The 22,159-nt window shown below is 47.6% G+C and overlaps 1 protein-coding gene across 2 annotated transcripts in view; it reads right to left on the minus strand.

Annotated features, from left to right (window-relative positions):
- Positions 1–1,856: 1,856 nt before the first annotated feature.
- Positions 1,857–22,159, minus strand: part of Irak2 (interleukin 1 receptor associated kinase 2) — a 57,104-nt gene continuing 36,801 nt past the window's right edge. The window contains exons 7-13 of one of the 2 annotated variants that reach the window (XM_028788665.1): positions 20,954–21,068; positions 20,154–20,263; positions 18,397–18,592; positions 14,757–14,819; positions 10,552–10,710; positions 5,910–6,195; positions 1,857–3,141 (exon numbers count right to left, since the gene is read on the minus strand). In XM_028788665.1, the coding sequence (XP_028644498.1) occupies positions 3,029–3,141; positions 5,910–6,195; positions 10,552–10,710; positions 14,757–14,819; positions 18,397–18,592; positions 20,154–20,263; positions 20,954–21,068 (1,042 nt within the window). In that variant the 3' untranslated portion in view covers positions 1,857–3,028. Of the gene's footprint in view, positions 3,142–5,909; positions 6,196–10,509; positions 10,711–14,756; positions 14,820–18,396; positions 18,593–20,153; positions 20,264–20,953; positions 21,069–22,159 lie in introns of both variants that reach the window. The other variant, XM_028788663.1, reaches the window with a different exon arrangement.

Raw genomic sequence — 22,159 nt, forward strand, 5'->3', positions numbered from 1 at the left:
GTGGCCCTGGAAGAGCGCGGGGTGCCTGCTGGGGACACCCGAGAGCCGAAAATACCAATGGAGGGTGTTTGGGCGGGCCCCTTGGTACCGGACGCGCGTGCCAGGCCTTGTCACCCCATCTTTTTTTTTTTTACAATGCAGGAAACTGTGGTTCGGCAAAAACCAAGTGACACACCCAGAAAGTGACGGAATTGGGGTTAGAAGGCACAAGCCGTATACACACAAAACAGAACCAGGCCTGCTGGATAAACCTGTAAAACCAACTGCTCAGGAAGAAGAGGCAGGAGGATTGACAAATTCAAGTCCTGCCTAGACATTTTAGACCCTGCCTACAACTAAAAAATATTAAATGGGGGTTGGGGAGGCAGGGAGCATGAAGCAGCTATGGTGGCTCACATCTGTAATTCCGTTTGGGTCGCTGAGGCTGGAGAACTGCTGTGAGTTGGAAGCCAGTTTGGGATAGCTAATGAGTTCCAGATCAACCTAGGCTTCAGAGTGAGACCACTTCTAGAAATAAAAAGTAATGCCAACCTGTAATCCCACAGCTAGAGAGGCATAGGCCAGAGGATCCAGAGTTTAAACTACTTGAGACCCTGTTTCAAACCATCCCATACCAACCCCAGAAAAGGTAATGATTGCAGCTCAATAGCAGAGCACTTACAGGAGAGGCAAGCTTTTGATCCTAATCACCAAATAATTCAGGTGTCATGCAAGCCTGTAATCTCAGCCCTCTGGATGTGTTGGGGGTGGGGGGGAAGTTAAGGATCAGGAATTCCAGGCCAGCCTGTAATACATAAAACGCCCCACCCACAACCAAAAAAGTAAAGAGAGATGAGTTTATCCTACTACTTAAAGAAAGTCCATCATTCCCAGACAGTTTATGAAGGACAAAAGGCTCTCCACACTAAGGTGGCTTTCATTTTTCTTTCTTTCTCTCTCTTTCTCTTTCTCTCTCTCTCCCTCTTCTTTCCTTCTCTTTCTTTCTTCCTTTCTTTCTTTCTCTTTCTTTCTTTTTTTAATTATTCAATATAGGAGCCCTGCCTATGGTAACTATGGAATAGCGCCTACCACGCCCAGAGTCTTCTGACCTCAGTTAGTCCTCTCTGTAAACGCCCTCATAGTCACAAGTCAGAGTATATCTAGCTCCTAGACGTTTGTTAACCCAAGTTGACAGTGAAGGTTAACCATCCCAGAAGCCATCTTTATTTTGTTTGCTGGGTTGTTTGCAGAGGGGGGTGGGGCAGGGGGTCATTTTGTTGTTATGATTTAAATTTTTCAACTCAGGCTCTTCTCTGTGTAGCCTTGACTGTCATGGAAATAGCTCTGCAGACCAGGCTGGTCTCAGACTCATAAAATTATTAGATTAGAGATGCATGTGCTGCCACCACCACCTGGCAACCATCACTGTTTGTAACAGCAAAAATGAAAGCAACTTTAGTATCCATGAAGGGTTATACAAGTGCTCCACCCCTGCAATGGTGGCACTGCTGGAAAAAGGATTGAAAACCCAAGTCATCTCTTGAGCTCCATATGCACGTGGTTGTGTGCACACCACGTTCACATGCGTAAACGTGCACACGCATGTTGTACAAACAATAAATACAGAAATAAAAGCAAGAGTCCTTGAGTCAAGCCGGGCAGTGGTGGCACACGTCTTTAATCCCAGCACTTGGGAGGCAGAGGCAGGTGGATTTCTGAGTTCGAGGCCAGCCTGGTCTACAGAGTGAGTTCCGGGACAGCCAGGGTCACACAGAGAAACCCTGTCTCAAAAAACCAAACCAAAAAAAAAAAGAGTCCTTGAGTCAGACATATTCAGTATACAAATTCACCCAGACACAAAATTATAAGACATCTGCTAGATTACAAACATTTTTATTTTGTCACTATAGTGGAATTATTTTTAAATAGTGAATTAGAAATAGCTTTGTTTTACAAAAGAGTTTGTAACATGACTTTTCAAAAATATATTCACTTCATAAACATTTTCTATATGGCAGAAACGTGAACTACATACCTTTTACTTAATTTATAAAACAGAACAGATACATTTTCAAAGTGCTTCTACGGCTGCTACACCTATCCTCTGGAGAGCTGAGTACAGCAGCTCTAGTCTTCCCCAGGGAGAATGCAGTAGCAGTTACCTTACAAGGATACTGAGTTACCACCCATTGAGTGATTGACTTAACTAGCAGCAGAATCAAACATGAGACTGTTTCTCATTCTTCTTCACCTAGCTATAAATAACACACAACCTCTGAGTCTCCATTAAAATAAACCTGGGTGTGACAGGAAGACAAAGTTGAAAAGCAGGCAGTTCCTAAATAATACCAGTGGCTTACAAGATCACCAACTGAAGAAGGAGTCCTCTGCCATCTGTCCTGCGTTTGTAGTTAGTCCTGAACTTGAGAGATGAGTCAAACATTGCTGAGACACCAGCTGAAGGTCTTTTAAGAAGTGGAAATTTCTCTTAGCTACAGGGAGATCTCTAAGGTCTGCCCTGCACAGAACAGCAGACAACGTGGACTTCAACCTTTCCCCAAGCTTCTGAATAAAGTGTTTTAACAACAACAACAACAACAAAGAAGTGGAAATTTGCAGAAAGCTGTCTGCAAATATGACTGAGAGACGATAACTTGAAAACAGCACAGGTGCTGCAGAATTGCTCTGTCCATTGTGGAGGACCAAGAACTTTTGGGGCAACAGCATCTCTTGAGGTGGTAATCAACATGGGCTCCCTGGAACCACAAAACCACCCAAATCCTTGGGTCCCATAAAGGTGTTCCAATTCATAGTCCTCTAGGAAGTCTCAAAGAGGAGGGGTACCTCCTAAGGTTTGGTGTCTGTGTAAGTTGAGGTCCCCCTGCTCCCCTCCCTGCAACTCGACTCTGATGAAGCCATATTTCCTTCTGTTCAGGCTGATTTGGGGTTGTATGAGTCTCCACAGACTTTGGGCAGCTAAAGACCTCTTCCTTGACTGGACATTTGTCTATTCAGTTAAGAATAAGGGTCTTCAGCTGTGCTCCAGTCATCAGGGTCCAAAAAGCTCAATGCTGTCCAGTTTCTCTTCTTTATAGAGTAGTATGTTCTCCATCAGTTTTCTTTTGGCCTCATTGATCTCAATTTTCCATGAATTCTCTGTAGCTGATGTTCAACAGAAAATAGAAAAAGAGTAGCTTCAGCAAGTTAAAATTAAAATTCTACTGAATTTTTGCTATTAAAATTGCTATTAAAATTCTTTGAATCAGACTTGATCAGAGTCTCATAGCAAGTTTGTGAAACAGGCCCAAACAAGTAGCATGTCATGGCTTCTGCCTTTGCAGGGAAGACTGCACCTCCCTCACAGACACAATAACACTCCAGGCTCCCCCAACCCCCACCACATGTATATACCCTTTCCACAAAGAAGAGGCTCCATATTCCTCCACAGATATGGGAGAAGTATGGCCACCAACAATAATGATAGCCGTTTCTGTTATGAAATAAAATGCAGCAAGGCGCTACCTGGAGGGTCCATGCCAAGGCATCCCCATAACAAGTTACACCAAGCAACAAATCTGGTATAAGGGGACTTATTTGGAGGAAGGGAAGGGAGTGAGGATCTGGAGAAAGGGTAGAGGCAGATGAGTAGATGGGCAGACAGACAGAAGCAGAGCCATGAGGGCAGAGAAGAGGATGGGCCACAGAGAAGGACAGAAGGAGATGGGGGAAAGGGAGGGGGAAGAGAGAAGAAAGAAGAGGTGCGGCTGTCCGGAAACACATGGAAACGGGGGGGGGGGGGCAGGGAGGGAGGGAGGGGGGAGAAAGAGAGAGGGAGAGGGGGAGAGAGAGAGGGAGAGAGGGAGGGAGAGAGAGAGGGAGAGAGGGAAGGAGAGAGAGAGAGAGTGCTGGATGGTGGCAGTCCTTTTTTTTTTTTTTGGTTTTTCAAGACAGGGTTTCTCTGTGTAGCCCTGGCTGTCCTGGAACTCACTCGGTAGACCAGGCTGGCCTCAAACTCAGACATCTGCCTGCCTCTGCCTCCCAAGTGCTGGGATTAAAGGTGTGCACCACCACTGGCAGCCCTTTTATACACAGCCCACACCTGAAACACCTGGCTGCAGGGCAGGTGGTGACTGCTGCTAGGTCCGTGGGCAGAGCCTGGTGGAATCACCTGTAAGCTAAAGTCCCTCCTTTTTTTGTTGCATTAAAAACGAGGAACTAGGAAGGGGTGATGGTGGGGCAGGAGTCAGGCATTGTGCTCTTTTGACTACTTCCTGTTGACAAGGGGAAATGTCATAAGAGGGGACCATAAGAAAACAGGGATGCTGGCCAAGTCCTGGGAGGGCTGGCTGCTTCACTGCTGTCCAGGCTGTGGGACCATCTGAGGGAAGGAGTGTGCAGGCCCAGTTGAAGCAGTCTGAGAGACGGGACCAGAGCACCCTGGGTAGCTGCTCGGGCACATTTGGGCCATGTGAGACCTGTCACATGGCATGACTTTATGACTCCTGTCACTTAGATCATAACAGTTTCTAAATTCTCCTTCCTCCCCAGGGGGGGTGATCAGAACCTAGACTACCAGTGAGTCGCATTCACAAGGCCTGGGGGCACCGCTGAGAAGGCCTCCACTTTCATTTCACTAGGAAGCCTGGCATGTTTGTACCCGAGTGCCAGTGATGGAGGGTGTCTTTAAAAGGGACTGGCAAGGAAGAAGAGGCAGGCAAGAGGGACTATGAATGGTCCTGCTGGCCCCAGAGAAGTGTTTTCAAGTACAACAGGTATGTGCCATGCACTGTGTCTTTATAAACCCCTCTAGAAGGGCATAATAACACATACCAGCAATCCCCCCCCAAAAAAAAAAACAGACAAGGGTTCGTGAGATAGCCCAGGTAAAACTGTCTCAAACTATTTAATTTTTTTCCTTTGCTGTGTGTGTGTGCATGCATGCACACATGTACCTACACACGCATGTGCGTGCATGACAAGGTGTGTTTGTAGAGATCGGGGCATCAATCTTCTTCTATCATGTGGTAAACTAGGATCATAGTCAGGAGAAGCCAGCACCTTTACCTACTGGCCATCTTACCAGTCCTGTAATCCCAGCACTTGGGAGGTGAAGGCAGGAGGATCAGGAGTTCGAGGTCATCCTCAGCTATATAGGAAGGTCCATATCATTCTAGGCTACATGAGACTCACATTGTCTCAAAATGAAAATACATATATACTTATATTTATAAATATTTCTATTTAATTTTATTTATATATATATAATATATATATTACACACACACACACACATATCTCAAGCATGAGGGCCTACATCCAGTCCCCAACACCACAAAAATGCATACATAAATACATCAAAAAATTAAAATCTCGGGACTGGAAAGATGGCTTATCAGTTAAGAACACATGCTGCTTGCTCTTCCAGACAACTCAGGCTCGATTCCCAGCACCCACATGGCACCTCACAATCATCTGCAACTCCAGCTCCAGGGTATCTTGCCTCCTCAGATACTGTACATATGTATTGCACAGACATACACAGAGACAGAACACCCATACACATAAAATAAGATTTTAAACTTTAAAAATAAGAACACATGACTCCCTCTGGATCCTGGAAGAAGAAGTAATGAGCCAGAGGCAAGAGCGGAGCAAGGCTGAGGACGGCCACATGGTTGTCCCAGCAAATGGGCAGTAGGCGTGACCAGGGCGCAGCACAGAGATGGAGGTGTGAAAGGCCTAGGAGGCAAGAGAGTGGTCAGAAATCAATAGTCGCTGGTGAGCTGAACTTCCTCTTTGTGTATCTGCTGTGCAGTGACTGTCTGAATTACTAAAGAAAACGATGAATTAGGGAATGGGAGGGGCAGGGATGGCCTAAGTTAGAGTCACAGAAGTGATTCTGCATGGGCACCTCGCCCTTCCAAGCTTACCGTCCTGGGGCGGCTGTGGGCCTGTGCAAGCCTCTGAGGAGTCGGCCTCCTGTCTCACACAAGTAGATGGCTGTGCTGTTCCATTTCCAGTGAAGAGTGGAGAGGAGGCAACCCTTGGGCATGACACCACCATAACAGAAGAGGGGATGCTGAGGCTGGAATTGTCAACGTCATCTGTTTCCTCTGGGGTATTGGAAGATGAGCCTGTGTCCTCAGAAACCCTGCTCCAAGGGAGGGACAGCTGCCCTCGGAGCTGCTCCTCCACCCCAGCCATGGAGAGTCGAGCCTTGGAGGGGGAGACAGACAAGCAGTTGATCGGGTACTGGCATTAAAGTTGAAGGGGCTCTAGCAGGTATAAGCACGGCAAACTCAGCCCCGCCCTCAGCAGAGCAAACATTGCAGACAGGTTTTGCTCTTTTACCCCGTTTTCCTCTCTCTAGCTAAAAACCATACATTCCTAAAGCTAGCCCTCAAGGTCTATTCCCTTATTTGGTCACTGACTCATTCCTGACACAAAACACCAAGGTCCAACAACCAAAATTCATTTTTTGGCTAACATGTTCAGTCAGGATTTACCAACTCACTCTAGCAGACCCCTCCACACACACACACACACCTTACAACCCCCACTCATGCAGAAGCAACCCTCTCTTGCTTCTCTTGCTGCTGCCGCTGCTTTTGCAACCTCTCCCACCCCTCACCCCCTGCTTGTTCCTCTGAGGAAATAAATCTCATTTGTGCTGAGCACTTGGTCTGGGAATGTCTTGTGCCCGTACCAGTCCTTTCAAAAGCCAAAGGCCACCACATGGTCTCCTGGGAGTTACAATCAAATGCCTGCTGCAGTCACAGGAATGGCACACCCTGCCTTAAAGAAAGCCACAGATGAATGTGTGAGCCCAGATGGTCTCAACACTGCCCCGCAAACTTCTGATGGCAATGACTGGGTCAGGTGTGGGCAATCGTCTGCGTGTGTCTCTAAGACCTTGAGTTGAGTGCAGAGCCTTGGGTGTGTATGCTAGGCAAGTGTACGTAGAGCTACACTGGGCCCTTCTCTTTTGTCTCTTAGGTCTGAGCTAGGAGCTCATTATACTACATGCAGGCCTTGACCTCACGCTATAGCCCAAGCTGGCCTTAAGCAGCTGCTTCAGCTGCTGTGTTAGCATCCCAAGTAGCTGGCCTACGCTACTGTTTGTTGTACATACTGCTCACCCTCAATAAGAACATTTCATTTCCTCAGGGCCTTGCAAAAAAAAAAAATTCAGTGTGTAGGCTTGTAAGATAGCACAGTAGGTAATGTACTTTCTGCCAAGATTGACAATCTGAGTTCAAGCTCCAGGACCCATACGATCGAAGGAGAGAGCTCCTGGAAGTTGTTATTTAACCTTGGATCTGTGTCACGGCATATGTACATGCACACATATATGTACACAAGTTCTCTCTCTCTCTCTCTCTCTCTCTCTCTCTCTCTCCTTCTAAATTTAATTTTAAAATCCCATGTGAATTCATTTATTTTATATATGATCACAATGGTTTTGGTTTTTGGACAGTGTCTTCCTACAGAGACCTGGCTGTCTGAAACTCACTCTGTAGACAAGGCTGGCTTTGAACCCACAGACTTCTGCCTGCCTCTGCCTCCCAAGAGCTGATAGATTAAAGTAGTGTGTGTCACCACACCCAGATGTTATAGATTTTTTTTTTTTTTTGGTTTTTCGAGACAGGGTTTCTCTGTGTAGTCCTGGCTGTCCTGGAGCTCACTCTGTAGACCAGGCTGGTCTCAAACTCAGAAATCCGCCTGCCTCTGCCTCCCAAGTGCCAGGATTAAAGGCATGCGCCACCACAGCCCGGCTTAGATTTTTTATAAATACAAAAATATCAGAGTCTAACAGGATGAAAGAAGCCTGTAATCCTAGAACTCGAGAAGCAAATACAGCATCAGGAATTCACGGCCACTTCGCTAAGTATGAAGTTCAAAGCCAGCCGGAACTACAAGAAATCGCTTCTGAAAATCAAACAAGCAGGCAGATAATAGAGCCGGGGTGACAGCTGACACGCATAATCCCAGAACCTAGGAGACTGAGGCAGGAAAACTGCCTCAAGTTCAAAGCTACCAGGAGCTATAGTGTGAGAGAGATCTTGTCCCCCAAAAAGATACAAGTTGAAGCAGGGAGAGGGGAGATGGTCCACCCTAGAAAGGCACATCCTACTGAGCCCAGGGAGCTGGGTTCCATCCACAGAATCCGCATGGTGGAAGAAAAGAACTGAGTCTCAGTTCCTGCAGAACTTCCATGTACAAGTACACACACAATAAACAATAATTAAGCCGGGCGGTGGTGGTGCACGCCTTTAATCCCAGCACTTGGGAGGCAGAGGCAGGCGGATTTCTGAGTTTGAGGCCAGCCTGGTCTACAGAGTGAGTTCCAGGACAGCCAGGGCTATACAGAGAAACCTTGTCTTGAAAAACCAAAAATAAATAAATAAATAAAATAAGCCGATGATGCATGGCAGAGCAGCTCAGTGGGCCAGACCCGGCAGGGCCGTGGATCTTTCAGGTTCAAGCCTAGTTGTGGTTAGCACAATCTCTGTCTGTCTGTCTGTCTGTCTCTCTCTCTCTCTTTCTCCCTCTTCTCTTTTTTCTCCTTGTCTTTCTTTTTTTTTTTTTTTTAAAGATTTATTTATTTATTATATATGAATACACTGTAGCTGTCTTCAGACACACCAGAAGAGGGCATCAGATCTCATTATAGATGGTTGTGAGCCACCATGTGGTTGCTGGGATTTGAACTCAGGACCTCTGGAAGTGCAGTCAGTGCTCTTAACCACTGAGCCATCTCTCCAGCCCCCCTTGTCTTTCTTTTTATAGCTGAAATGTTCTATTCCCTTTAGTATACATGGCAAATGGCTCATCCTTCAAGATCTGGTTCAAATATTAAGTATCCAGATAAAAGTTCAATTAGATGCCCAAGAAGCATGTTGCCATGCTAAAGGTTGCAGTCCTCTGTAGCCCTGTGTGATGCATGGGGTATGCAAAAACTGATGTGTGCATTTCTCAGTCATGTTTTTAAAAGGAAGGGAGAGGGGGCTGGAGGGCTGGCTTAGAGATGATGAGTCCTCGCTGCTCCTTCAGAAGACCTGAGTTCACCTCCCAGAACCCAGAGTAGATGGCTCACACAAATACCTGTAACTTCAGCTCCAGGAAACCCAACATACTGTTCTGGCTTCCTCTGGCACCCAAATACTCAGAAACACAGACACACAGACACACCAGACACACAGACACACACAGACACACACAGACACACACAGACACACAGAGACACAGACACAGACACACACACACACACGGTCTTTTTTTAAAAAAAAAAAAAAAAAAGGTAGGGAGAGAACTAAACAGATGGCTCATCAGTTAAAAACACTGGCTGATTCTCCAGTGGACCAAGGTTCAATTCCCAGCACCCACATGGCAGCTCTCAACTGTCAGAAACTCCAGGGGATCTGACGCCCTCTGCTGGCGGACACAGCACCAGGCACAAAAGTGATGCAACAGCTATACTTGAAGGCAAAATACCCACACATGAACAAAACAAAATAATCAATAAAAGAAAGAGAGAATGTAAGAGTGTGTCCTCTTCTTTTAACCCTCTTTCTCTGGCTGGAAAGCAGATGCAACTGATTGAGCAACAAACTGAGCGATAGTTACCACCTTGAACTCTGAAATGGAAACTTTTTAGCCAGCATGGTTAGCCACTGCAGCCCAGGTTACCCACACCCAAACCATTAACCCAAAGGCAGCAAACTTTTATCTTGCTTAAATTGGTGTATTTTGCCATCTCCTCATTACGGTCCCTTTACCCAAGCCCTAACTGACACACCGAACCATTGACGGAGTGAATAACTGAAGGTTTGAAGGAATGTGAGTGGCGGGGGGCGGGGGAGGATAGGGGGACGCTGCTTAGAATACATCTGCTTGTCTCTGCTTGTGTACTGCTCTTCTGAAATCCTTAGTGATCTGGAAAATCCTACTGGGCCGGCCTCCAGAGCCCTCTAACTCTGGGTTTAGTTCCCTGCCAGGCTTGACACAGAGAGACCTGTCATACACCTTCCAGGTGACTATCACACAGACAACTCTCATGCAAAGACCAGGAACTCCAGGACAACAGGACAGGAATGGCTTGCTCAGGTGGACTGGTCCTCTGTAGTTAGTGAGAGGACTTTGGACACTCATTCCAGCTCAGCTTAGGACCACAATGTGGGCCACTCCAAGCCATTCTTTCCAAGAGGGTGGAGGAAATGCCACAGGGCAGTTACAGATCAGGAGAGAAAGCAGGCAGGGGGAAGACAGGAAGAGATTGGCTCCCACAAAAGGCTATGTCCGGCCAGATACCCAGCCTCAGGGTCCTCCATGACCCAACAGCAACCCTGATTTCTAGGCTCCATCCTTCCCTCCCTGCAGCCCAGCCACACTTGTACCCTCAAGGTCCCGCATGGCCCACACAGCAACGGCCCCAGTAGGTTTTACTGTGGACAATCAAGGCTAAACTTGGCTTATTGCATCATTGGCATGTGAGGCTTCCTAGGTGAGGCAGCAGGCAGCGGAGCTCACCTCCTCCACGCTGGCATTGCGCCTCTGCAGGCAGACACTCACAGCGGTGGCCCAGGCTTCCTCACAGGCCTCAGGCAGCATCCCCGCCCTCCTCTCCACATGCTTCCGGCAGATCTCTTTTACCACCGCCTTCCCCATTCCTGTCCTCCTGGAGTAGACTGAGGAAGTACTGCTGGGAATCTCACGGAGAAGCAAATCCTTCTGTTGGAAGAGAGTGAGGAAGTCCAGGTGAGATGCTGGGTGTGGTAAGATGTCTAAAAGGCATAAACAAGTTCAGCACCCAGGCACTTGAGAATACACAGGGCATTCCCTAGGACATCCACAGCTCATCTGCAATGGCTTAACCTGTCCCAATTCAGTGGCTCCAATAGAAAATGGAAACATGAAATGCCTATTCCTGGGTATAACACAAATACAAATCCAATAATGGACCCCCATAGCACAAAATAGGACACCAGACAGAAAAATATTCAATAGCCCACTTCCAATAAACATGTCTTCCATTTGTGAAATATATGCACAGCAAATACTAATGACCATCATTTGCATAGCACTTAACCACATGCCTAGCACTTATAACTTAATCTTTTAAAAAAGAGTTTCACTTGGGAGGCAGAGGCAGGCGGATTTCTGAGTTCGAGGCCAGCCTGGTCTACAGAGTGAGTTCCAGGACAACCAGGGCTACACAGAGAAACCCTGTCTCGAGAAAAAAAAAAAAGGGGGGGTTTCATTGTTATTTATTTGTAAGTGTGTGTGTCTGTGTGTGGGTATGTGCGTGTGAGCACAAATACCCTCGGAAGAGGGTGTCAGATCCTCTAGAGCTGGATTTACAGGATCCAGGTAGGAAGCCACTGGGTGCGGGTTCTGGGACCCAAACTCAGGTCCTCTGCAAGAGTGGTGTATGCATTATTAACCACTGAGCCATCTCTCCAGCCTCAATTTAATCTTTTTTTTTTTTTAGAATTTATTTTTATTTATTTATGTGCATGTGTGACTGTGTGTTTGTCATGTGTGTGTCTGCAGAAGCCAAAAGGCAGCATCAGATCTCCTGCAGCCAGAGTCACAGGTTGTGAGCCACCTGACATGGGTGCTGGGATCTGAACTCAGGTCTTCTGGAGGTGCCTGCAAGTGCCCTTAACTGCAAAGTCACCTCGACAGCCTCATGAGTTAATCTTCCTGACATCTATGCAGGCCCTCTTTGCTTCTGCTGGTTTGTTCAGCAGTGCCTGTGATAAATCTTGCGGTAAAAGGAAACAAAAGCAGCAGGTCACCCTTGAGTGCACCCACCCTGCTGAAATCACAGGTACTACCAACTGCAAGCAACTTCTTCAAGAGAATCAAAATGAAGAGGGAGAACTGGGGACCTAGGGGGAGGGGTTGTAAGCATCAACAGGGGCAAAGCAGGATCACAAGGGAGTCAGAGGGGCCTCTTTCAAAGGGACATTTGAAATGCCTTACTAAGAAATAAGCAAGAAGGAAAACAAACAAACAAAACAAGTGTGAGATTGCTGCTCGGGACTAACATCAGAGTGCCAGGAATGACGCCATCTCCAAACGAAGCAGGGGGAGCAGTCAGGAGGGAGAAGGTAAGCTCACTTACTTATGGGGTCAAGGCTGTAGCTCAGTTGGTACACTGCTTATATAGCATAGGTAAACAGAAATGGCGGTGTGTGCCTTCAATCCTAACACTTAGGAAGTGGAGACAGGAGGATCAGGAGTTCAAAGTCAACCCCTACATTTGTTGTATCAAATTGCTGTATACTTATTTACTTATTTGTTTTTAGCGTATGTGTGTGTGTGTGTATGTATGTGTGTGTGTGTCACTGCTACATATCTATGGACATATAAATATGTACATATTTATAATTACATATTATAAAACACATGGCATTTTAAAGCTGGCTGTGACAACACGCACCTGAAACCCCAGCACCCTATAGAGGTTGAGAAAGAGGTCTGTAAATTCATGGGTAGTCTGAGCTGCATAGTGAGGCTTGATTTTGCCACCTAAAATGCATCCCTACCTAGTCTCTGGCCCTTGGGTCCACTCTAGTTACCCACTCAAGTCATCTCTTTCTCTACAAGGCCTTCTCCAGCCTCCAAACACAACTGGCAAAAAAAAAAAAAGTCAGTGAAATAATTTCTAATGATATTCTGCTATACTCATAGAGCAACGCCTGCCCAACTATCACCAGAGCGGCCTCATTCCCCAACTGATGGGAACAGATGCCTGACACTAGGCTGAGCCAGGGGAATCCTGCAAAACAGGGGGAGGAAGTATGGGAGGCAGAGGGGTTGAGGAGACCATGAAAACACAGTCCATAGAATCAACTAAGCAGGGCTCACAGGGGCTTACTAAGACTGAAGCAACAATTACAGACCCTATATGGGTCTGCATATACCTTTTGCTTGTGTAGCTTGGTGTTCTTGTGGGTCTCCTAACAGTTGGAGTGAGCGATATCTCTGACTCTTGTGCCTACTCTTGGGACTCTTTTCCTCCTACTAGGTTGCCTCATCCAGCCTTGATATTTAGGCTTATGCCTAGTCTTTTTTTTTTTTTTTTTTTCCTTTTGGTTTTTCGAGACAGGGTTTCTCTGTATAGCCCTGGCTGTCCTGGAACTCACTTTGTAGACCAGGCTGGCCTCGAACTCAGAAATCCGCCTGCCTCTGCCTCCCAAGTGCTGGGATTAAAGGCGTGCGCCACCAACGCCCGGCTGGCTTATGCCTAGTCTTATTAAATTATGTTGTTATAGTCTTGTTTGGTTGATATTCCTGGGAAGCATGCTGGGATATTTTGTTTTGTTTTTCCAAGAGAAATTGAGGAGGAGTGAGTCTGGGGAAGAAAGGGTGGGTGGGACTGGAGAGAATGGGGGAGAGGAACTGCAGTTGGGGATGTAATGTAATGTAAAAGAAGAATTTCAGGGCTGGAGAGATGGCTCAGCGGTTAAGAGCACTGACTGCTCTTCCAGAGGTCCTGAGTTCAAGTCCCAGCAACCACATGGTGGCTCAGAACCATCTTTAATGGGCTCTGATGCCCTCTTCTGGTGTGTCTGAAGAGAGCAATGGTGAATACATAAAATAAATAAATAAATCTTTAAAAAAAAAGAAACATTAATTTAAAAAAAAAAGAAGAATTTCAAACAATTTAAAAAATAAAAGCTAGGCAGGTGTGGTGTCATAGACATATGGTTCCTGCTACACAGGAGGCTAAGGCAGGAGGATTGCTTGAGCCTAGGAGTTCAAGGCTAGCTGGGCAATATGACAATATTTTATCTCAGAGGGATTAATAAAAATGTAAGCCCCACTGTGCCTCCATTTCCCCAGCCAGTGAGTAGGTAGTTTCAGGAACTGGGAATACAACATGGCTAACGCCATCAGGTATTCAGTATCTGGAAGTAAAGATGGCTAAGGCTGGTGTGGTGCTTCTGGCACTTACTGGGCTCTATGTAAGCATGAACTTTTAACTATTTATCTTTGAGGAAACTTAACAGCGTTCGAGGAAGGGGAAATCAGCATGTAACAGCTGAAGCATGTGAGCGGTTTACAGAGAGAAACAAGTTACCACAAAGAGAAGGAATCCACAAACAGTTCCCAGAACCCTACCCTTGTGACCCTCCAGGGAGGAGAGATCTTATCTGTAGCCAGCACTGAGAGAAGCTGCTACTAGCTCGACTCTAAGGTCAGGGCTGGGCACAGGCTAGGACAAAGCGTTCTTGACAGAAACAAAACCATGAACCCTGGCAAGTCTCAAAAGCCAACTCCCAGAGCCAAGGAAAATTGAAGGAAAATTAGAGCAACTAGTGAGTGGAACCATTTGACAAAATAACAAACCAGATAGTTGATTAGAACATGCAAGGACTCACCAAAGAAAAGGAAGGCAGGCTGAGACAGAGGAAAAGGCTCACTTGGAGGGCTGCAGCTGACTGTGTGACACAAGTCTGTGATCCCAGAACACAAAAGAAGGCTGAGGCAGGAGGATGACCAAGAATTCAAAGCCAGCCTAGACCATAGAGAAGAAAGAAAAAGGAGAATACCAAGGCGAGAATGAGGCTGAGCAGTTGCACACACACAGGCAGTGTGAGCCGCTGTGCTCCTAAAGGGGAGACGTGGAAAGATGTGGCATACGCCAAGAGCTCTGGACTGAGGCCTGAGACCTTTGTATGTGGTGGGCAAGGCCCTCCCTCCTCACGTGAACGTGTGTGCCCAAGGATACCAGCCAACCAACCAGAAGGAACTGGATCTCTTACCAGGTAAACTGGACTGCGGTCCTTGTCCATCGCAGGGACGCCAGTGAAGACCTCGGCCAATACCTGGATAGGAGAGAGGACAGAGTTGTCATGATCTATATACAGTCAGCAAAAGACTTAGACAACGACAAAGGCTTTGTCTTTTCTGATATTATTACTGTTAATGTTATTATTACATTTATTTATTGAGTGTGTGTGTGTGTCTGTGTATGTCTGTGTGTGTGTGTGTGTTGGTGTTCACGTGCCAAGGCACTTGTGTAGAGGTCAGAGAGAAACTTGGGGGAACCGGAGCTCTCCTTCCACTGTGTGGGTCCCAGGGCTGGAACTCAGGTTGTCAGGCTTGGCAGCAAGCTCCTCTACCCACTGAGTGATCCCAACAGCCCCCTTTTCTTGTTTTTAAGACAGAGTCTTTTGAAGTTACTTGGTACCTGAGGGTGGCCTTGAGTTCCTAATTGTCTTGTCACATCACCAGGATTTTTTCATTCACCCACAAATGAGCACAGCCCTGAGACCTGAGCTAACACCCAGGTCATACGTGCTGTCATATGTACCTGTGAGAACGGCAAGCCTGCCTTTCATGGGATTCTTGGCAGTGTAAAGATGCAGGAGTGAGCCAGGTAGCGGTGTTGCATACCTTAAATCCCAGAACTCAGGAGGCAGAGACAGGTGGATCACTATGTGTTCAAGGCCAGTCTGGTCTATAGAGCTAGTTCTAGGATAGCCAAGGCTACCCAAAGAAACTCTGTCTCAAAAACCAAAAAGGAAAAAAAAAAAAAAAAGAAACAAAACAAAATAAAACAAAAACCCACAGAAATGGGAAACAGACACAGAAGCCTAGACTCCCAGTCCCACTCTGCAGAAGTGAGCCCCAGGGCTGGGAACTGAAACTTGGGCCAGAGTCTGCATGTGTCACGTGGTAGAGCAGCTCTGCAGCAGGATGAACAGCAGTCCTTCCTGTCAAGTCTCTCCCACACCCTCCTGCAACAAGTTAGAGCAGTAAGCCACAGGTTAGGCACTGAAGTGACCCTGCTCTGGGGGTAACGAGGAGCATGCCAGCAGTGGCCAGGAGGGGGCAGCACAGAGCACACGACCGACAGGAAAGGGTCTGCAGCCAGTGGAAAAGGGGTGGCCAGCAAGGTCCTTGCAGGAAGGAAGAAACAGAGGAAAACAAACCAGGGGATAGACATCACCTCTGTCTCAGCCATGTGATTCTGGAAGGAATAAGTCCCTGACAAGGGTCACTTAGTGGGCATAAAAACACTGAGACATAGCGGGCAGGAGGATGAGGCACTGGCATGCAGGCCAGACTACTTGAGTTCAATCCCACAAGGTGGCCGGAGAAAGGCGACAACTCCAGATAGTTGTTCTCTGACCTCCACATGCAGTGTGGTGTGTGCACATCTACACACACACACACACACACACACACACGTGCACATATGCACACGCACACACATACACACACACACTAATACTACAATACCCATGTTTACACAACATCCTATTACTCTTTAATTAATTAATTAACTTACTTACCTACTTGACAAGTCTCTCTACAGAGCCCTGACTGCCCTAGAACTCACTTTGTAGACCAAGCTGGCCTCGAACCCACACAGATCAGCTGCCCCTGCCCCTGCCCCTGCCCCTGCCCCTGCCCCTGCCCCTGCCCCTGCCCCTGCCCCTGCCCCTGCCTCTCTGCCTTGAGTACTGACATTCAAGGTGTGTGCCCCACACCCAGCCCCATTACTACTCTACAAGCACCACTAATCACTTTCCAGAAGGCAAAACTGAGGCTCAAACATGGGATGGGCAGGAGTGCCTGTCCTGCACTAGGCCATACTGCCTGGTGGTTCTGCTCTATTGGGTTGTTTTGACTTGTTTTAATTTTTGTTTTGTTTTATTCCGTTCTGTTTGTTTTGAGGTACAGTCTTCCTAAATTGCCTAGGCTCCCCTGGAACTCTCTGCCTCCCCTACCAGAGAGCCCCTGGTTCTCCAAGTAGGGCTGCTTAGCACTGAAGCACTCACAGGGAACTTTGGGGGTGAAGGAAGGGGGGGAGAACCAGCAGAGCGGCTAGCCAGGGGCAAAAGGAACTGAATCTGAAATACAGAGGTCCAGCTGAGGGCAGAAGGTGGCCCAATGAGGGCTTCAGAGACAGATGTGAACAGACAGGAGGCTTGTGGTCACAAAGAGGAAGTAGAGAGTTCAAGATGGGGAGGAAGGCAGATGCAAAGCCCTGAGCGCAACAGTTGGGAGTTTGGCTGCAGGCAACAAACTATGTGTCTCGGACAGCATTTCCTAACGCTGTGCAACATTCTGTGGTTCTGCGGAACACCAAGTTGGACAGACAAGGCAAGAAAACAAGGTTCTGCTGTGAAGTGGAGTTGGGAAAGCTTCCATAACCTCCTCTGGCAGGTTCGCAACATCCAGTCATGAGGTCAGCTCCCTGTTAAGTCTATAATGAAAAGCTAGCTCGGCTTATAGTATCTTCCAAACCTACCTATCCTTTCAGCCCTTTTAACACATCGGTCCTGCAGACATCAAAAAGAAGTCAGTGTATCCTAAAGATACACTGAGCAGACTATCAGGTTCAGACTACAGACGCTTTACATTACGCCCTGAGCACCCGGCACCTGGTCCTGAGGCAGGGAGTATGCAGGAGAGGTGGATGGTCACTGATGAAAGTGATGAACAAGCATGACAGAGAAATAGGTGGGTAAGCCAACAGTGTGGCCAGGAAGCAGGAAGTCGAGAGATAACATCTGCAGCCCACAGAATCACCAACCATATATAGTTTCTGTATATACCTGTTTACCATCTTTTAAGAGTTTTTAAGACAAGGTCAAGTTGACCTAGAACTCACTATGTGAGCAATCTTCCTGCCTTGGCCTTTCAAGTGCTGGGATTACAGACATGTATCCCCATACCCAGCTCTGTAAACCTTTTTAACCATGAAAATCACTTATAGCTCAGAAACCACACAAAATAGACCATGGAAGCTAGGCCTGGGGGCACACGTCTACAGTTCCAGTATTCCAAAGGCTGAGGCAGGGTCACAGTTGGTGGCTAGGCTGAACTACAAGTACCCAGTGAGACCTCATCGCAAAAATGTGGGAAGTATGGCTCAGTGGTAGAACACATGTCTAGCATGTCTGAGGACCTGGGTATTATCTCCAGCACCAAAAATGAGGGGAGGGGGAAAGTTGGGGTAAACTAGGGACATGTCAGTCAGTGAATGATCACCTTGTGAACATAGGGACTTGAGCTCAGATCCTGAGATCCCATATAAAAACGCCAGACGAGGTATGCGCTTGTAATCCAAACACTGGGGAGACAGAGAGACAGGAGGATCCTTGGGGTTCACTGGTCACGGTCTAGCCTCACTGATGAGCTTTAGGGCAGTGAGAGAGCCTATCCCTAGCTCAGGTCAATAGTACCTGAGCATGACATCTAAACTACACCCCCACACCATACCCCACACATATTGCACACCCACAAACTAAGAACAAGTGAAATCAATGATTTTAAAGGATGTCTTTGTCTCGGATCTGGCCTGTAGGCCACAGTCCCCCAGCCTCTGCTGGAACTCCATGCAAGCCCCGTGCTTACAGACAGCCTGTGGGCAGAAAGGAAAATGCTTACAATTCCACAGCTGAAGATGTCCACTTGCTTGGTCAGCTGCCCCACTCGGATGAAGTTTTCAGGCAGATATGCGGCTGAGGCCTGGAACAGGTGAGTCTTCATTACGGTGTACTTCGTTTTTTTATTGTCGGGACTCAGATGAGCTACTGGATGAGCCAGCTTAGGGTTAAGATGCTGGTCCAGCAAAACATTGGCACTGTGGGAAAGCAAGTGAAGAGAACCTTTGAATTCTGGGAAGAAAAGGTTACCATGGAGACACATTGGCCAAACAATTTAGCATTAGGCAACGTCAGCCCTGTGAGTGGTGAAGGGGATGCCATCACAGAGACACTCAACATAAAATAGCAGCCATAAATGGGCAGGGCCTTGAAAGCCCACTCACTCCACTAAATGGAAATGGAATAGAAAATTAACCTAGTTGCCACAGGAATATGGCCAGAGATGCAGACTTCCACTCCTCACTGATGCCAGCCCCGGCCAGCAGAGCAAGTAGGCCAAGCCCACTGCTCGTACTGGCCTAGACTCTTCCAAAGCTGTTCCCACCACAAGCTCTGGCCTCACAGGGGCAAATCCAAACACTGGCATCCTTTATAACTCAATTCTCTCAGGTTGTAAGGAAGGGGAGCATGTTTTAAATTTTTAAAAATAGAAGTGAAAATAGCCTTTGATCTAGTCGTAATTGGAGGGACTTAACTCAGAGAATTCCTGAGGGGGTGGGAACAAAAAGCCAGGCTTCGTGTCTAGAACTAACCTTAGCAGTATTTTATTTGATTGTGTTTGTTTGTGGGAAGGGAGCATGCATGCCGCATCTTGCCAGGAGCTCAGAAGGAAATTTTGCAGGAGCTCCCCTCCTTCCATCATTTAGAGTCAAGGGGTCAAATTCAGGCCATCTGGCTTGGCAGCAAGCATCGTTACCCACTGAGTCATCTCACTGGCCCACCAAGCAGCATTTGAAACAGAAGATACCAGGCCAGACACAGTGGCAGTTCACCGCTAACCTCAGCACTCAGGAAACTGAGATAGGAGGCCGCTGGAAGTTCGAGGCCATCATAGGCTACATAGTGAGCTCCAGGTCAGCCTGCGCTACACTGTCAGTTAGAGGCCAGTTCTGCTCTACAGCAAGAGTCGGGATGCAGCTTGGTGTCAGAGCATGGTGCCATCACATTTAAGTCAAGAGAGGAGGAAGAAAGGGCCTTTGAGGACACCTCTGGAAACCACAAGACCCATGGTCATGGAGCTGGTTCTGCTAAGTGCCTTAGATTCTTGGAATCCCTCCCATGATTAGAGTTCTCTTGCTCTTGGAAATCTGATGCTAAGATGCTGGGGACAGGAAGCCTCCCTGACAAGACCTATCACCAACAGACAGGTAAAGTGGGTACTGAGGAAAGTTTAAATGGGGAGCTCCAATCCCAAGGCTGGCACAGCTCCCAGACAGAGTGCATGCTGGCTCCTTGAGTCAAATGTTTAAGCTACTGTGGCCTTCTAGGAAACTAATCCAGAAAGGCCACAGACAAAGTGACAGACAGCTTCACATACTGGGCATGAGCAGAGGGCACATCTCAGAAATACTGGATTCTGAGGACCTGAAGAGAGACCTAAGGTCCCCAAGGAAGGGGAGGTAGAGAAGAGGGGGGAGGAGGGAAGAGGCAGGCAGACAGACAGACAGACAGACAGACCGACTGACAGCAAGAACAGGAGCTGGCCTCATTCTCAAAGCCAGGCCTGGGGAGCAGGCCCAGCTTACCCTGCCCTCTCACCTCTTAATGTTGCTGTGGATGATATCCAGGCTATGCAGGTGTTCCACAGCTAGAAGAAGCCCTGAGCAGATGCTGGCACGCTGTGGCCAGGGCAGCATGTCTGAGTCGCCCTAAGAGAAAGAGAAGGAATAAAAAGGGTCACCCCGAACCATTCTAAAGTGTTTATAGCCTAGTCTTGGACCCTTTGGAACCCATCCTTGGTCACAGGGCTCAGCCTTGAGACGACAATATTTGCATCAAACAGAGCTACTCGAAAGTCCAAGATCAGACATACATGCGCCGTGTGACTTTGGAAAGATACTTGAAGCCTCTGAGCTTCCGTTTCTTTGGGTATGAAATGGACATGTAGGGCTGGGGTTTAGCGGGGGGAAGGGGCACTTGCCTTGTCTTTCTAGAGCCCTAGACTTGCCCTTAGCCCTATAAAGAAGAGGAGGGGGCAGCTGGGGGTAGAGTTCAGTTTAAACTGTCTGTTACTATCCAGACAGTCCTGGATTTCTTTCCCCAGCACTGCATAAACTAGGCACTGTAACACATGCCTGTGCTCCTAGCACTCAGGAAGATGGGGGCACAAGAACTTCAAGGTCACTGTCTGCCATATAGCAAGTTTAAGGCTAACCTGGCTACTGCTGACCTTGTCTCCAAAACAAACAAAAAAAATGATAAATAAAAATAAAATTAAATAAGGGATACATTGATGTCTGTATTGAAGATTTTATGCTCTTTGAAGGTCCTTAACTTGACCCCTAGGCAAGAGCTATGTGTTCCGTTCCATGACCACAGCCCATAACCCACTGGTTTACCTGAGGCCAGAGTCTGTCCTGCAGAGAGCCATTTGCCATGTAGGGGTAGATGAGGCTGTGGAACTGTCTTCCAGTGCAGAAACCCAGCAGAGGTAGGATGTTGGGATGGCAGCATCTAAACCCAGCACCAGTGTAGAGTCAGGCATCAAAGAACAAGAGCCAAAGGCAGAGCCTCCCTTCCCAGCTCAGACCTCGAGCTACTTCCCAGGTGCCACAGGCTCTGGTCCCTGATGGCCTCACCCTATTTCCCTGCTGTGCAGTCTAGCACCATCCCCAACCCACTTTTGGGAACAGGCTGAGGGATGAAGAACCTGCTAGAGGCCACCACACCTGCCTCAGGGTTAGTCATGACTCCGGCCACGTCTCATGCTCCACATGTGAGCTGTCCACCTGGGAAAGGACACTTCTCTTCTGCCTCCCAGAAACCTCTGGGCTCATGAATCACCACACACTGTTACACACAGTTTTCCATCCCCTTCTTGCAGTCACAGTGCAGGCCACCTCACAGGGCAACTGCAGATGGCCTTGTGCTAGATCGTGCTGCCTTCCCATGCCTTACTTCACCCCGTCTCATTCACTAGCTGTTTGCATGCCTGTCCGTACTGCATGCACTGTGGGGTGGGGGCTACCCGGCTTCAAGTGAGCACTCGTCTAACCTGGGATAGCCTGGGCTACTAAACTAATGAATGGAAAAGTGACCACTGAGCCTATGAGAACACAGAGTTGAAGCAAAGGCACAAACTACATGTCTGGTCTCCATTAAATGAGTGTCCACACAGTTACACATGTGTGTTTTATTTCTCATGGGTGACTAGAGAAGGCATTCAGAAATAACAAACTAGCTAGGTATGGCGACAAAGCCAGGAAGTGTCTCAGTCCCCAACTCTCCTCTTTTCTCCCAAAGCCCCTCCCAGCTCTGGGATGGGAAGTCTTTAGTGTGCAGCCTTCCTGCCTCAGCATCTCAAGTTCTGGGATGATGTGAGCATGCCTCTCAGCAGTGAACAGATTGGAGGGTAACTTCTGAAGGCTTTATTACTTTACACCTTTGGGGGGCAGTGGGATGGGGAGTTGCTAGGACTGGAACCCAGAGCCTTATCCATGCTTGGCTACATCTCCAGCCCCACAGCCAGCTTGTAGAATAAAGAGTGAGTTAGAAAACATCTGTTCTCCACAGGTTGTAGATTATAGCAAGTACCCTACTGGGTG

Source organism: Grammomys surdaster, unplaced genomic scaffold (genome assembly GCF_004785775.1).
Source record: "Grammomys surdaster isolate TR1022 unplaced genomic scaffold, NIH_TR_1.0 125756, whole genome shotgun sequence".
In the NCBI taxonomy this organism is placed as follows: domain Eukaryota; kingdom Metazoa; phylum Chordata; class Mammalia; order Rodentia; family Muridae; genus Grammomys; species Grammomys surdaster.